Source organism: Lepus europaeus, chromosome 9 (genome assembly GCF_033115175.1).
Source record: "Lepus europaeus isolate LE1 chromosome 9, mLepTim1.pri, whole genome shotgun sequence".
In the NCBI taxonomy this organism is placed as follows: Eukaryota; Metazoa; Chordata; class Mammalia; order Lagomorpha; family Leporidae; genus Lepus; species Lepus europaeus.
The window spans coordinates 100,780,365-100,795,369 of record NC_084835.1 but is presented as its reverse complement, the minus strand read 5'-3'; the positions used below and the strand labels follow the sequence as shown (position 1 = coordinate 100,795,369).

General features: G+C 36.7%; 1 protein-coding gene across 1 annotated transcript in view; it reads right to left on the bottom strand.

The window, feature by feature from the left end:
• DCC (DCC netrin 1 receptor) overlaps positions 1–15,005 on the bottom strand; it is an 824,910-nt gene that overhangs the window by 378,654 nt on the left and 431,251 nt on the right. Inside the window, exon 11 of the mRNA XM_062200029.1 lies at positions 765–921. Coding sequence (XP_062056013.1) covers positions 765–921 — 157 coding nt within the window. The remainder of the gene's footprint in view (positions 1–764; positions 922–15,005) is intronic.

Sequence of the window (15,005 nt, the reverse complement as noted above, 5' to 3'; positions counted from 1 at the left end):
AAAACAGGACTTGCAAGGTTAGTATTGTTATCTCCTTGGTAAAGAGTAAAATGTACAGAGCTGCTGTTGTGGCACAATGGGTAAAGCCACCGCCTGTAGCTCTGGCACCCTAACCGGTTGCTCTAGTCCTGATCCAGCTCCCTACTAATATACCTGAGAAAGCAGTGGGAGAGCAACTAAATCCTTGGGCCCCTGAACCCATGTGGGAGACCCAGATGAAGCTCCTGGCTCCTGGCTTTGGCCGGGCCCACTCCTGGCCATTGGGCCATTTGGGGAGTGAGCCAGCAGTTGGAATATCTCAGAACCACCCCTCCCCCTTTTTCTCTATAACTCTACCTTTCAAATAAATAAAACAAATCTAAAAAAAAAAAAAAAGAGTAAAGTGTGGCCCAGGAAAATCTTATCATTTTTTGGAGATTACAGGATGTCAATGGCAGAGCTGGGATTATCAACTGGCCACAGTGGTTCTTCTGTACTCAGATCTGCTAACGCAGAGTTTGCTGCTGCTTTGTGTCTACCATTTTGAAAATCGAGGAAATAAAAAATATGCATCACATGTTGACATTCTTGCCTTTCTTGAAGGAAGTTATATAGAAATGTTTTAATTGATGGTGTGAGCAGTTCTCCTTTTAAAAACCACACATCTCCCACCAGTAATGAATGTGGGACACAGAGTAGAGGTTTCATTGTCCCCAGAGTTTCTGCTCAAGGTCTAACCCCATGGTAGATACTTAGTGTGATGGTGAATGAAGTCCAGAACATACCTGTTGTCACCTTCTCTGGAGAAAAAGACTGTGAAGGTTTGAACATTCCCTTTTGCTTCTGCAGGTGGGCGCCAGCTGAGACGGACAAACCGACTGGAAACTAAGACAGGGACCACATCTCTGGGAGCAGAAGGGAGGACACTGGAGCTTGGGATAGCTATGGAGGAAGGAGAGGAGGATGTCAGAGGGGCGGGTGCCACAGAACAGTAGGGCTGGAACACAGAGCTGTCCTAATCACAAGCATAGCTATGATACAATCACATATGCTCAAAAAGGAAAACTAGCACAAGCACCCAGCAAATGGAATCAAAGACATATTCAAATTTCTTGGGTTTGGACAGAGGCTAATTAATAATGTACATTATTCCACTGCATATTTGTCTAGTTTCTATTACTCAGAGAATCCATGACACTAAAAAAAAAAAAAATTCATTTAGTCAAGCATCAGGGACACAAATTGGATAATGTGGAGTTTTCAAAAGCACAAGAGTTCTAAAATTAACTCGCTTTAGAAATATGGATAATATGATTCAGGGTTGTAAAGGGATTGTATTTATCCTGACTTCATGTGATAACAGAAAATATCTTGGATAAGAGGCAAACCAGTGATGTCAAAGCACGTCAAAATGATATAAGTAATTAATAATGTGTTTTCCTGCTTCCTTTATTGAATGAGGTGAAATTTAAATAAATAAGTAAATGAATAAAAAATACATGCACTTGTATTTGAAGAAAGATATTATACAGAATATGTACTTAAGATATATTAAATACAAAGTCAAATTTACAGTGACTATTTTTTAAAAGATAATGTATCAGCTTTCTCAGAGTTCACAAAGGAGCTGAGAGTACCATAATCTCAATGAAGTTTACATAGTTTTTTGAGGCTTCTCAATACTTTAGGAAAAATATGATCAGTTTCAATAAAAGTTGATGTCACCTAATTTCTCACAATGTGAGAAATTAAGCTGAGCCTCTAAAATATTGATTTAAGTTAAAATGTGTTTCCTAGCAGAAAAGACATAGCCACAAAATTGTATGTAAATTGTCAAGCAGTTTAGCAAAACTCTAATCTGAAAATGCAATGGAGACCTCCAACATTCTGTAACATAGTCATGAAGCTCAAGGTATTGATAGATGTCTCAGGTAATCAAGTTGCTATAATAAAACCTTGTATTACTCAGTTTGTTTATACTGCTTTTGATACAATTGGAAGTAATGTATTTATTTATTATTTTAGGATCACAGAAAATCTAAAGCAACAATTTTAAAGTTCCCAGGATCTAGCAAAAAGAAGTTCTCATGGACTACCTGCTGGTAAAGGAGATGACAGAAAAAAATTCTACAATACATAAACAATTGTACTGTGATAGTAGTATATCACTCTTTTAGCAGAATTCAACAATCACTATTCATAGGGATAACTGTGAATCATTCTTGATTGGAAAATTCCTTTTTCAAATATTTGAAGTGTTTATAATCTACAATTGAAATTTTCTATTAATTATGGAGTGTGTGTGAATTTAACATGTGTATTTCATAATTTTTCTTTGCTGAATATCTGTTTTCTTCTTGTTTCACTTTGACCAGTGATGTCTAACCAAAATACTCATTTTCCTAAATATAATCTTCAAATTGTCTTTTATTGCCTTTTTTCTGTTGTTCATTGAAGTTTATCTCTACTCTTGAATTCTCTTTATACAGGTGCTGGCTGGGTTGTTATCCCTACCATAAACGAAACTCCTGTGAGCTGGAAAAAAAAAATACATTCTTGTAGGACGAGGACGAAAGTATTTACTTTTCCAGTGAATCTAGAAACAATGTCAATTTACAATACTTACCAGTTACACAGACAAAGAGATTTTAAAGAATGGTCAAAAGCTTTCAAAGTTATTTCTGGCTCCACAGATTCTCTAACTGCCTCTTTGTGAATAAACATTTCCCTGTGCTTCCCTGATCAGCACAGTATTTGAGATAAATGGAATATTGGGAGCAAGTTTGTCAATCTTTTGTAGCAAAATGATAGGGGAGAGGGAAAAATTGATGACTGGATATGCAGCATCACTCTCAGAAATATGGATAATACTAAACTGCTTGGTAAAACTCTTGTTTTTTACACATTGTAGATAAATTATCAAAATGGGGAGAACCTATTATTTCCCTCTTATTCTACTTCCCTTGTAGGCTGCTTATTCCAGTTGTGTCTATGCTCCCATGCATCCCCTACAAATTTCTGACATTCCTTCCCCTTCAATATAATATAGTCCCTTTTCTGGATATCATGCAAATCTACCCTGACCATTATATCTTTACTGACATACAAACGGTGTGACTTAAACCATCACCCCGTTTCACTAGAATCCCCACCCATGTTTCAGTTCTTCTTCTTTTAATTCAACCTTCCTCATAATTATACATTGGTTCATAGCATTCAAGGGCATACGTAGCCTAAGTCTCTATTTTTTTTTTTTAAATCTAGAAACATTTTACATAAGGTAAATAAACTTCATGCATTTCATATATACAAGTTTAGAAACACACTGTTTCTTTCCACCCTATCTTCCCTCTTGCCCGCACTCCCACCATTATTCCTCCTCCCTCTCCTATTCTCATTCTTATTTTTTACAAAGATATATTTTCAATTAACTTTATACATATAAGTCTCTACTCTTTACCACAGGACACATTCCAGATTTCTTAGCTTGCTTGCTGGCCTGGTTCTTTCTAACCATTTGTCTCTGTTTGGCTTCCCTCACAGACATGGCTTCAGAAAAGATTTATGGATGAATACTTTATTTGAGATGTAATCCCGGGAACACTGTGGGGAGTTGTAAGATAAAACAGGGCAGGGAAGGAGTCCTATAAAAGAATGAGTTATCTAGCTGGTTATCACTCTGGGAAACTCAAGGGAAATCCCATGGAAGTTAGTGGAAGACATCCCTTAGGTCATCTATCCCCAAGGGAAGCAAGTTGGCATATTTATCTACCCACTCCTCTGCAACCCTTAACTGAATATCTAAAACACCAATAAAAGAGTGGGCATCCTTATTGAAAAGTAGGATTCCTACTGATAATTACTCAAAGAAGCATGCATTAAAATGAAACTTAAAAAACCTTTCAGGGTACAAGGTTTAAATGAGTGCTAGTACCTCAGTTGGTCAGTGCGTGGCTCTGATACACTGTCAGGGCACATTTGTCTCAGTTACAGCTTTTAAGGAACTGATTTGCAAAAATGCTTTCACTGGAAACCTATACTAACCATTTGGCCAAACACTCTCATTTCTATAAATATGTTATTTAAGAAATAACAAATTCATCCTTAATTTGCATTATCTGAAATAATAAACATCATTCATACTCAGAATGGAATAAATTTACAATTCATCGGGTTAAGCAAAATGAGAACCTAGTGAGATTTGTGAGTTTTTTTTTAGAGAAGAGTTTTTTTTTTTAAATGTGCTTAATTATGAATTAGAAAAATCATGTTGAGAATTTTCCAGAAGTTAGAAAATAAGTTTTAAAGGACAGAAGTTTTTAAATCCTTTTTCTCCAAGAGTTCCTCATTCATTCATGACATCACCATTAGAAACCAGTTGGCTTCTGCACTTTTCCAGGGATTGCCAAGAAACAGGGCAATGTGATTTGCATATGGATAGATTCTCCTCTCTGTAGGCCTCTGGGAGCATCTTCTCACATGCAGCTTTTGTACAAACACATGGCAAAGTCAAAACTCAGAATAGAATTAATCACAGACTCTTTACCCCTATTTAAACAGTTGTTATATGAAAAGGGTGGGGTATTTTTTAACAATGGAGTGGCTTCTTACGTTTTACAGGGGAATTAATTTCGTTCTTACTAATCCTCCCTGCTTTCTCTCAACAAAAACTTGTCTTCAAATAAGGTCTTAATAAAAAACCAATCAGGACTTCCTTTCTTTGCTGTGGGAGGCCTAATCTCCTGTCTGTCCCTAATCTCTGTGGTCCATTACCATTGCCATGGTTACAGCTTCTTTATCTGTTGTCATGGAGAAGAAGAGGTGAATTTGACACATATAACAACATTGTCCCTTACTTAAAAAACATTTTTTTGAAAAAATTTATCAGAAAAATTCAGGAAAAGAATATTATTTCCAAAGATAATGCAAATCCAAATAATGGTTTTGAAATTTAAAAAAAAATTGGGTATGTCCAGTCCAATAGCTTTGATAACCATTATGTTATTTGGTTAATTTTTCTATAAAGCCATAATCTTTCTAGCTATTGAAGATATTTTTCTTTCATATTTTTACTATATGGTCCTTATGGACATTAATTACTACTTGAGCTCATTAATAGTATACTATCATCATTCTCTATAAGCAATAGGAATGATAAGATGTATTCATAAAAATGAAAATATTTTTATTAAACCTCAATCCAATAGATTTATTTTCTTGTTACATCCCCATGTTTCCAACTAAAATGCTGCAAATATGGCCACCAAGTCAACTAGCTCTTTGTTAGCTGTGTGTCCATGTTAGTTAGAAGATAAAATACAAATAAAGTATAAATAGATGCCATTGGCCAAAGGATTGGAACTTTTAACTGTCCTATAAAAAATATCTGATTTTTTTCATTTTTAGTTTCTTTTTTCTTGTTGCAGCCCCCTGGACATCAAACTCTAGCATTCTGTTGTCTAAATGAAGTAGCAGACATAAAACTCGAATTCTGGTTTAAAATGCTTAAAGGGCATAAAGTAACTTCACAAACTTCCCTCTCAAATGTGCTTAATTAGGGTTGAGAATTATAAAAAAATTGTTCCTACAAATTCCAATTATTTTAAAAATTTAAAGAATCATGACTTCTGATGTAGTATATTATGAACTTAATGGAATTTTCAAAAAACAGTAATTTGGAACCATTTTACAGTAAAAATTAGCATGAAATGAAGGTAATATACTGTATGCTATTAAATGTTAATATTTATATAAATACTTTATTGAGTTGCTATATGAAAATGAAAAACCAATATTTATTAAATGATCATTAAGTTTCTATTCTTATACTTCAAAGTAAGAATTATTTATTTTAACACTATGGATTTTTGCCCTCAGAAACAGGACACATGGAAGGCACATATAAGACAAATAAAAAGTTTGAGATACTTTTACTTCCAAATTAATTCCATTCTAAATTTCTGGTAGATATCAGAACACACACTCTTACAACCTATTTAATTTATAATGCTAATGAACTCTCAAAGTAATAGTGCTGATGAAAAGGACCATTCATTATCATTCTGAACTTTGGTAAAATAAATCGATGCTTCCTATCATTAATTCATACGATAATCATTGAAGAATTACTGTGTGCAATGTACTGTGTGAAGTAATGCTCAATCCCTTTCTGAATGCCAGAAAGCAAAGCCAGCTCAATAATTCTCCCTGCTCAGCTTTCTCCTCAAGGATCCGTCTTCTCCCACCTTCAACATCACCACTCTCAGTCAGGTCCTACTTTCGCATTGTGTTGAGCCAGGTTAAGGTTGAGAAAGTACTCAGATGAGTGTCTCTGCGGTTGGGGAACTGGCTTGAGGAGGCTACAGAGGCTTTAGTTGCTGACCTGTATCCTCATGACCTGTTAGCTCTCCACACTGAGCTTGCTCACCATGAAGACCTCACTCTTCACTTGTGCCTCCTTCAAGTGCAGCACCATGAGTTGGAATACCTCCCTTCAATGGCTTTGCCCCTGCACCTGGGCTGCTCCTTTCTATTTCAGTTTACCTGTCACTTCAGTGACCTCTATTCCTGGCTTAGGGTCCTCTAGTGTGGGCTTTCACAGGAGAAGACGAGCACTCTTGCTAGGGCTCTAACCCACATTGCAGTGGTCTAGTCACTTTTTTATATCCTATGATCAATGGTACTCTCTAATAAAGTAAGAACAAAGTCTAAACTGTGTACCACTTCTATTCCCATATCACAGTATATATTATTCACATTGTAGGCACTCAATACATTCTTCCAGGATTAGCTAAGTGAAACTTCTTGCAAATTTGTGAAATTATGTTTAGATTTTAGCTATAAAATTTCTTTTCAGAACATTATAAAGAGGGTACTTGCGTATGTACACCAGGAACATACTGAGCTGTTATTGCAAGCCAGTTATGCTAATCATAATCTGCTAATCAATTACAAAGTACATAAAAAATTGCACTTATAGAAAGGTTTCAAGGGAATTCAGGTTTAAGGTAAGAATATTTCATTTTGAGCCAAAAAAAGCAAGGGAAATACACAACAACTGCTCTGAAATCCAACTATGTGCCGAACAACGTAGAAGATAAGTCATATAGGAATAGTACCTAAGGGAATGAAGGCATTCATTAAGAAGCAAAAAAGAAGCCTGTAACTTTGGATTGGGCTGACCTGTGTATCCAGCAGAGGACCTGGAGGTCTGTGATCAAAAGTGTGATTCTCTTCTCAGAACCACACATCAAAGGGCATTGCCAGGTAAAGGTTGTATACTAAGAAGGATTTCCTCCGGCCACCCAGAGACAGATAAGCTTAGAAACAAATTCCGAGAAGCATTTCCATAACAGCAGACATAACTAGCTCTCAGAGCTTGAAGTCTGCTCATATAGTATTAGGGAAGAAAATATCTGGTAGACTAGTCCACCAACACATGTGACGAAAGGTTTTTATGGTTAGATACGTACATTGTAGGATGTACAATTTGCACATGTGATACACTTTTAATTACTTACTTATTTCCAAACTACTTATTTAGGAAAGTGTCCTTTATTATTTTTTTTTAATTTATTTTTGACAGGCAGAGTGGACAGTGAGAGAGAGAGACAGAGAGAAAGGTCTTCCTTTTGCCGTTGGTTCACCCTCCAATGGCCGCCGCGGTAGGCGCGCTGCGGCCAGCGCACCGTGCTGATCCGATGGCAGGAGCCAGGTGCTTCTCCTGGTCTCCCATGGGGTGCAGGGCCCAAGGACTTGGGCCATCCTCCACTGCACTCCCTGGCCACAGCAGAGAGCTGGCCTGGAAGAGGGGCAACCGGGACAGGATCGGCGCCCCGACTGGGACTAGAACCCGGTGTGCTGGCACCGCAAGGCGGAGGATTAGCCTAGTGAGCCGTGGCGCCGGCAGGAAAGTGTCCTTTAAAGAGTTCATCCAAGTTGGACCAAGATTATAGGATGCTTGAATAGGTGACTGGAATATAATATATGGAAACAGAGTGTGGAAATACTCAGATGGCAGCAACACTGGATCCCTGCTCTGATGCTCTGTGATTGTGTGAATTAAAAAGTTATCTTGCTGTACTTTTCACATTTAAAAACTGATCTAAAATATTCAATTTACAAAGTTGTTAAGTGATTATGAGAAAGAAAATTTAAAGGTTATTGATCATACTTAGCATAAGATTTATATTCAATAAGCTGTTAAGATTATTATTCCTCTGTTTTTAGATTCAGAGAGAAGAATAGCTGTTTTTCCCAGTTCAGGTTCTCATCTAACTGAAGATCTAGGAACCCTAACAGAAAGTCACTGGCAATCACTTGAGCTAAATCCGACAGACCATGTAAGCAATGGACAAGGTGCTTCCTCTATGTAAGTACAGTACTTGCTCACCTCAATCTTCTTCTTATTTCTGTATATCAAATTACAGAAAAAAAAATCAAACCACAACTTTCTGTCCTTGTAAAAACATCATCTCATATTTCTGATCCCACTAGAGTTTCCTTCATTTCAGGTCTTTTTATTTTCTCTGTATTTTTTTTTTTGTTTGTTTACTTATCATTGTGCTCTTTTCAACTGTCACTGTTCCAAGATTGTGAGGCCATCTTTAATCACCTTTCTCATCAATGTCGCTGCCTGGCATCTTTCCCCAACTCCAGGAGAGCTGTGCTTCAACCCAATCCCCAGCTCCTTTTGTTTTCACCTCTTCCCTTGAGAGTTTGCCATTGAATTCTTAGTTATTGTTTATGCTTTCTCCATGCCCAGAGACCCCAAATGTGCCATTTTAATCATTCCCCTGTCATCAGGGCTTCCTCTTGGGATAAAGATTGACAAGCTGTGACATCTCCTCTCCCAACCCTCACTTGCACTCATCATCCTTCACCACATCCCAACCATATGGTGCTTTGTCCCAGGCTGCCATGCAATCCTGCTCTCTGTCCATTAAGAACATCTAAAGAATCTACACATTGCTGACACAGAGCAGTAAGGGAGGCTTATGAAGCTGGGTTTTTCCATCTAATTTCTTATAGTAATGAGACACTACTAGGCTCATAGTTGACAAGTCGTGTAATTAGAAAACAAAGAGTGAAATCAGTGTTAGGATATTTTTCTTTCTTCCTCCCTTCCTTCATTTCTTTCATTTGTTCCTTCCTTCCTTTCTCATTTTTTAAAGAACTGTTTCCAACAAGAAACTCAAGTAAAGTCAAGTTGGGAAAAAAAAAACTTAATTAAGAAAAAACAAAGGTTTAAGTTACTGCGTTGTGTAATGTAGACACTTTTAAGAACTGTTTTCACTGTTTTAGGATGCTAAGTGACTCAATAAAAAAAACAATAAAATATTCTGATCACACTTCATGGCTCGGTGAGTTCAACTTTCAGTGAGGTATTATATAGGGTAGTTGTGGAAAATGCTCATAGCTGGTATGGGCTAGTATCCACGTTTTGAGATCTCTGTAAAAATCAGAGTTCCGCTGTCTTGTCTTTTTCCTTTCCTTCCCTTCCTTTCCCTTCCCCTCCCTTTCCTTTTTCCTTTTCCTTTTTTTCCTTTCTTTTATTTATTTAAGGTAACAAGTTTCATGCATTTCATACATACAAATTTAGGAGCAGGTTGTTACTTCCCACACTACCCTCCCTCCCGCTCGTGCTCCAACCAGTCCTCCTCTTTACTCTCGTGTTCTTACTCTTAATTTTTACAATGATCTGATTTCAGTCCACCTTACACTCCTAAGGTTAACCCTACTCTAAGCAAAGAGTTCAATAAATAGTAAGAAAAAAAAATTGCTCCTCAACCATTGAGACAAGGGTTGTAAAGGATAATCAAATCTCAAAATGTCAATTTCACTCCTAAAAAGTACATTTTTAGTAATGTATTAGTTACCATGTATAAGGAAAAAGACATGACATTTGTCTTTTGGGCCTGGCTTATTTCAATGGCTAACAGATACATGAAAAAAATTGCTCAGTGTCACTAGCCATCAGGGAAATTCAAATCTAAACACTACGTTTCAGATGGAAGGGATGGTGCTGGGTGCCTAAGAAGACACCGCCAGCCAGGAACACTTTGTCTGAGAGGGCACAGGGATGACTAAGCATCTGCATGCATTGCACTTTGTTCTAACCCCTTGCTACTCATCCTGAATTTTTAGCCACTGAAGCAAATTAAAGGGAAATAAAAATAAAGGGACTAAAAGATGGTATAAAACAAAGAAAAACCATTACTTATTCCAATTAAGTTTACACATGTAGAGCTTTATGGCCATGCTAGGAAGCTGCTGCAAGACAACAGAAGCCATAGAGTGTGAAGCATGTTGAGAGAGAGAAGGGGGAGGGGGGAGGGGGAGGAGGAGGGAGAGGAAGGTGGAGGGGAGGGGAAGGGGAGGGGGAAAGGAAGAGGGAGGGGAAGGGAGAGGTGGAGTGGGGGAGGGGTGGGAGAGGGGGAAAGGGAGGGGGAGGGGGGAGGGGGAGAGGGAAAGAGAGAATTTCTCTTATGGCCCCCTTTCTGGGAAGTGGGATTAGGATCATATAGTACTTATACTTGCAAACACATCTAGTATCACTCATGTAAACTCATCCTTTTCCTTCCCGAGAGGAGTATGGTAGCAAAGCTGTAGACTGTAAAAAAGGCTTAGTGGCCTGAACCCAGCACTCATACTTTTAACCCATATAGTAGGCGAACAAAGAGAATTACCACCAGAGGTGATTGAATAAATAATAAAAACACATAATATAATCATAATTGTGGCTGAGTAGAAAATGTAACTATTCTTCTTATTCATTGTAAATAAAATATTAATTCATACAGAAAAAAATAAGTCTAAAAGTCTTTTTGATTTTTTTAAAAAACTTCAGAGGTATTATTTACCTAAAGACCTTTTTTGATTTATCACTGGTAAACTTATAAAGCAATTCAAAGTATAATATAGAGTATATAAAATAGAGGATACAAGTGTTCATGAACATAACAAACATAAGTAGGAATGTTTTCAGTTTAATTACTTACTGCTATTACAACTAAAGCAAAATATATAGTTGACCTTTGTCCACATGTCCACTACCATCAAGAAGTAAGGTACATATGCTGGATGGCTTTTTTTTTTTTTTTTTAAGTAGCATGGAAAGAACCCTGGAATTAGAGTTAGGAAATAGAAAACAAGGTTTGCTATGATTTGAATGTTTTGTCCCTTCCAAAATTCATGTTGAAACTTAATTCCCAGTGCAAATAGGTTAGGGAGAATGGCCTTGGCAGGTAAGCAAGTCCCAGTGTGCTGCTAAAGACGACCTTCATGGAAGGAGTTTACCTTTGACAGTTAGTTTCTGAGTAAATATCATCCAGGGGACAGGTTATTTAATATCTGAAGTCACTACCAAGGATTAGGCATGCATGGAAACAGGAGTATTTCCCATCTATCTCTCTTCTCGCCTTCCTTCGCCTTCCTGCCTTCCTGCCTTCCCTTTTCTACTTTTGTTAGCCTCACTATCCAGTTGACATGGAATAGCTGTGTCTTGGTCCACATGGCCCGATACAACAAAATGCTTTTAGACTGAGTTCTTTACAAACAACAAAAATTTATGTCCCACAGCCTCAGAGATTGAGAAGCTCGCGGTCAGGGTGCCATCACATCGGTTGCCTGCTAAAGGTTTCACAGATGCTGTCCTTTTGCAGTATCCTTGCAAGGTGGCGTTTGGGTACGGCAGTTCCCTTTAACCTCTTTTCTAAGGATACAAATTCCATTCTTGGAGCCAGAGTCATGATTGTCAATTCACAAAAGGCTCTCCTGATCCTATAACGGGAATTAGGTTTCGATATAAATTTTGGAGGTATGCAAGCATTCAAACCTCATCAAACTGGTTCTAGCCCAACAAGCTTTGAATTATGAAACTAAAACAAAGGAATGCTGTGCCAGGGTCACTTCAAATAAAATGCCTGTATCATAATACTCCCACCCTTGAAGTTTTTCCAAATCAACACAGCATGAAAACAATCCTCTTCTTCCTCATGACAACAAAATCACAAAATATAGCAGATGATACCTAAAAAAGTACTTTAAAGTCAGTTAAAGACAAAGTCTGAAAATATAGAGGAGAGCAAAGGGCACCAGAACCTGTCTGGGCTATTTTACCACCTTCATAAATCCTAGCACTTTCAGTTTTAATCAAAAAACATAGCTTGTCCTTGCTTAGGAAGCCTTAATAATGTTAGGATTAAAACTCACCCTGGAAATGTCAATACATCTTAACCAAATGAGAGTCAATTGTGAGAGAAGTTGAGCCTGCCAGAGGTTGCTGAGCAAGGATGCCACTTACTCTATATGGAATGAACAAGATACTTAATTTCTAGTTACTATCAAGTGGTGACAAAGGATGTGGTGATAGAATAGGGTGTCCAGAAATAGATGATTTTAAAAATCTGAAAGCTAATCAAAGAGTGGTGAATATAAATTTACTATTGAGATAGAGTTGTACTTTTAAATTATTATTTATTTTCATTGTATTTCAAAGGCGGTGGGGGGAGGGGGGAAGAGAGAGAGGGGAAAAAAATTGAGACTGTCCATCTGCTGGTTCACTCTCCAAATGCACACAACAACAAGGTGGGGCCAGACTGAAGTCAGGAACCTAGAACTCAACTTGAATCTCCCATGTTGGTAACAGGGAGCCAATTACTAGAACCATTACTTTCTACTTCCTGGGGTAGATAGTAGAACAAAGCTCGATTGTAAGCCAAGGAGTCAGGACTTGAGTCAGGAACTCTGATATGGGACGCAGGTACTCTAAGCTGCGGTTTCACAGCTTGGAGGCATCTATAAGACTATGACAAAAACTAGAATGAATGAAGAAAAATATTGATAAGTATCACCACTGAAACTAGTAATTCTGTTTGTAACAGCATCATAGACGAGAATGAAACACAAATGACAAATTGAGACACCATTTTCTGTATTATTATAAAAGATTAATAGGCCTAATATGCAAATAGCTATTACAAATCAATTGTACTAATCAAAGAAAACAAGATGGCAAGAAAGCTAGAGTTAGAAGAGATTAGAATGTTCTAAAAAAATGTTCTATCAATAAATGCAAGCTTCACTTCAAAATCTGAGTATTCCTGTTATTATCTCCTCAAAGTAATTACTAATTCTTCCACAAAGAATTAATTAACTATACTAAATGTCAAGATTTAAAACAAAATAATCTGGCCTTCACCTTCAAGACTAGATAATTTGTCAGATTTCAAATGGAAAGAAAGCAATCATTTTTACACCATTGGTTATTTAAAGCAAAAAGTAAATGAAATGCTATATACACAGATACTATATTAATGGTTATTACAATGTTCATAAATAAATATTTTGACTGAAGAAGACATACCTATATAGAGTTCAGAGCTCAATGCCACACCTACTGAAGCATTTCTAAATTAATGATATGTAGTTTGGGATTCCATAACTATTTTGCAATAACCATGAAGATATGATTACAAAAGTTAAATAATTCTGGCCTCCATTTTTTCCCCCATTATAGCTGTGGATGGATAGAGACCACAATTTGACTTTGACATAAATTTAATTATGTGTGACTAGAAACAGAATTTAAAAATAAACAAAAAACCTCAAGACAAATCAAAGGAGATATCTTCTATTCTCTCTGTTACCCAGGTTTGTTATAATTGACACTAAATGATCTCTGTGGTCCTATTTTCATGGACACAAGTAGGTTACAGGAAATCTGGAGACTGTAAGAGTTTAATTTCTGAATACATTCTAAGCAATGAATTTGTGCTATCAAAAAGCAGAGGCATTTCTTTATAGTTTGCAGCACAATGGTTGTATTGCCTTCTATAATTACCCAGAAGCATATTAGATAACTAACAAAGACCAAGATGCAATCATAATATATCTTTGTCATAAAGCACTGACTGCAGCCATCTCAGAGTATGTATATATATTAACTTCACAAAAAAACCACAATGAGGTTTCACCTTACCCCATTTATAATGGCTCTCATATAATAAATCACAAATTCTGGCAAGGATGTGGGGGGAAAGGTACCATATTCCACTGTTGGTAGAAATGTAAACTGGTCCAGCCACTGTGGAAGACAGTATGGAAATACCTCTCAAATATGAAGATAGACCTACCATATAACCCAGCCATTCCACTCCTGGTAATTTACCTAAAATAAATCAGCATATTCAAGAGTGATCTGTACCCTCATGTTTATTGCAGCTCAATTCACAATAGCTAGGCATGGAATCAACCCAGATGTCTATCAACTGAAGACTGGATAAATAAATTATTTAATTATATAATTATACAAATACACACACACACATATACACACACCATGGAATACTACACAGCAGTACAAAAAAATGAAATCCTGCCATTTACAACAAAATGGATGCGATTGGAAACTATTATATTTAGTGAAATAAGCCAGTCCCCAAAAGACAAATAGCATATGTTCTACCTAAAAGGTAATCTATAAAAAGTGAAATTGACACTTTAAAATGTGATGATGTTTACAGTCCTTGTCTCAAATGTTGAGGAACAATGTTTTTGTTTTTTTTTTTCTTTATACTATTTGTTGAACTCTTTACTTAGTGTAGGGTTAATCTTAGGTGTATAAAGTTAACTGAAAATAGATCTTTGTAAAAAATAAGAATAAGAATAGAAGAGGGAGGAGGAAGAAGGGTGGGAGTGTGGGCGGGCAGAAGAGAACAATGGTAAGAATTACTATATTCCTAAATTTGTATATATGTAATGCATGAAGTTTGTATACCTTAAATAAAAGGTTTCTAGGTAAAAGCAAAATAAAACAAAAAATCACTGTAAAACTCTGGCAAACTTATATACCACTTATCCAAGAGGCAAAAAGCTATTCACTTGCACTCACATAGCATATCTGAGCATATATTCTTGATATTATGTGATGATATTTACTTTTATGATATTCCCAAAAACCTTAACCCTAGTGTATATGACAAAAACTTGAGGAAAAAACTCATATTTTGAGATACTTGAATATA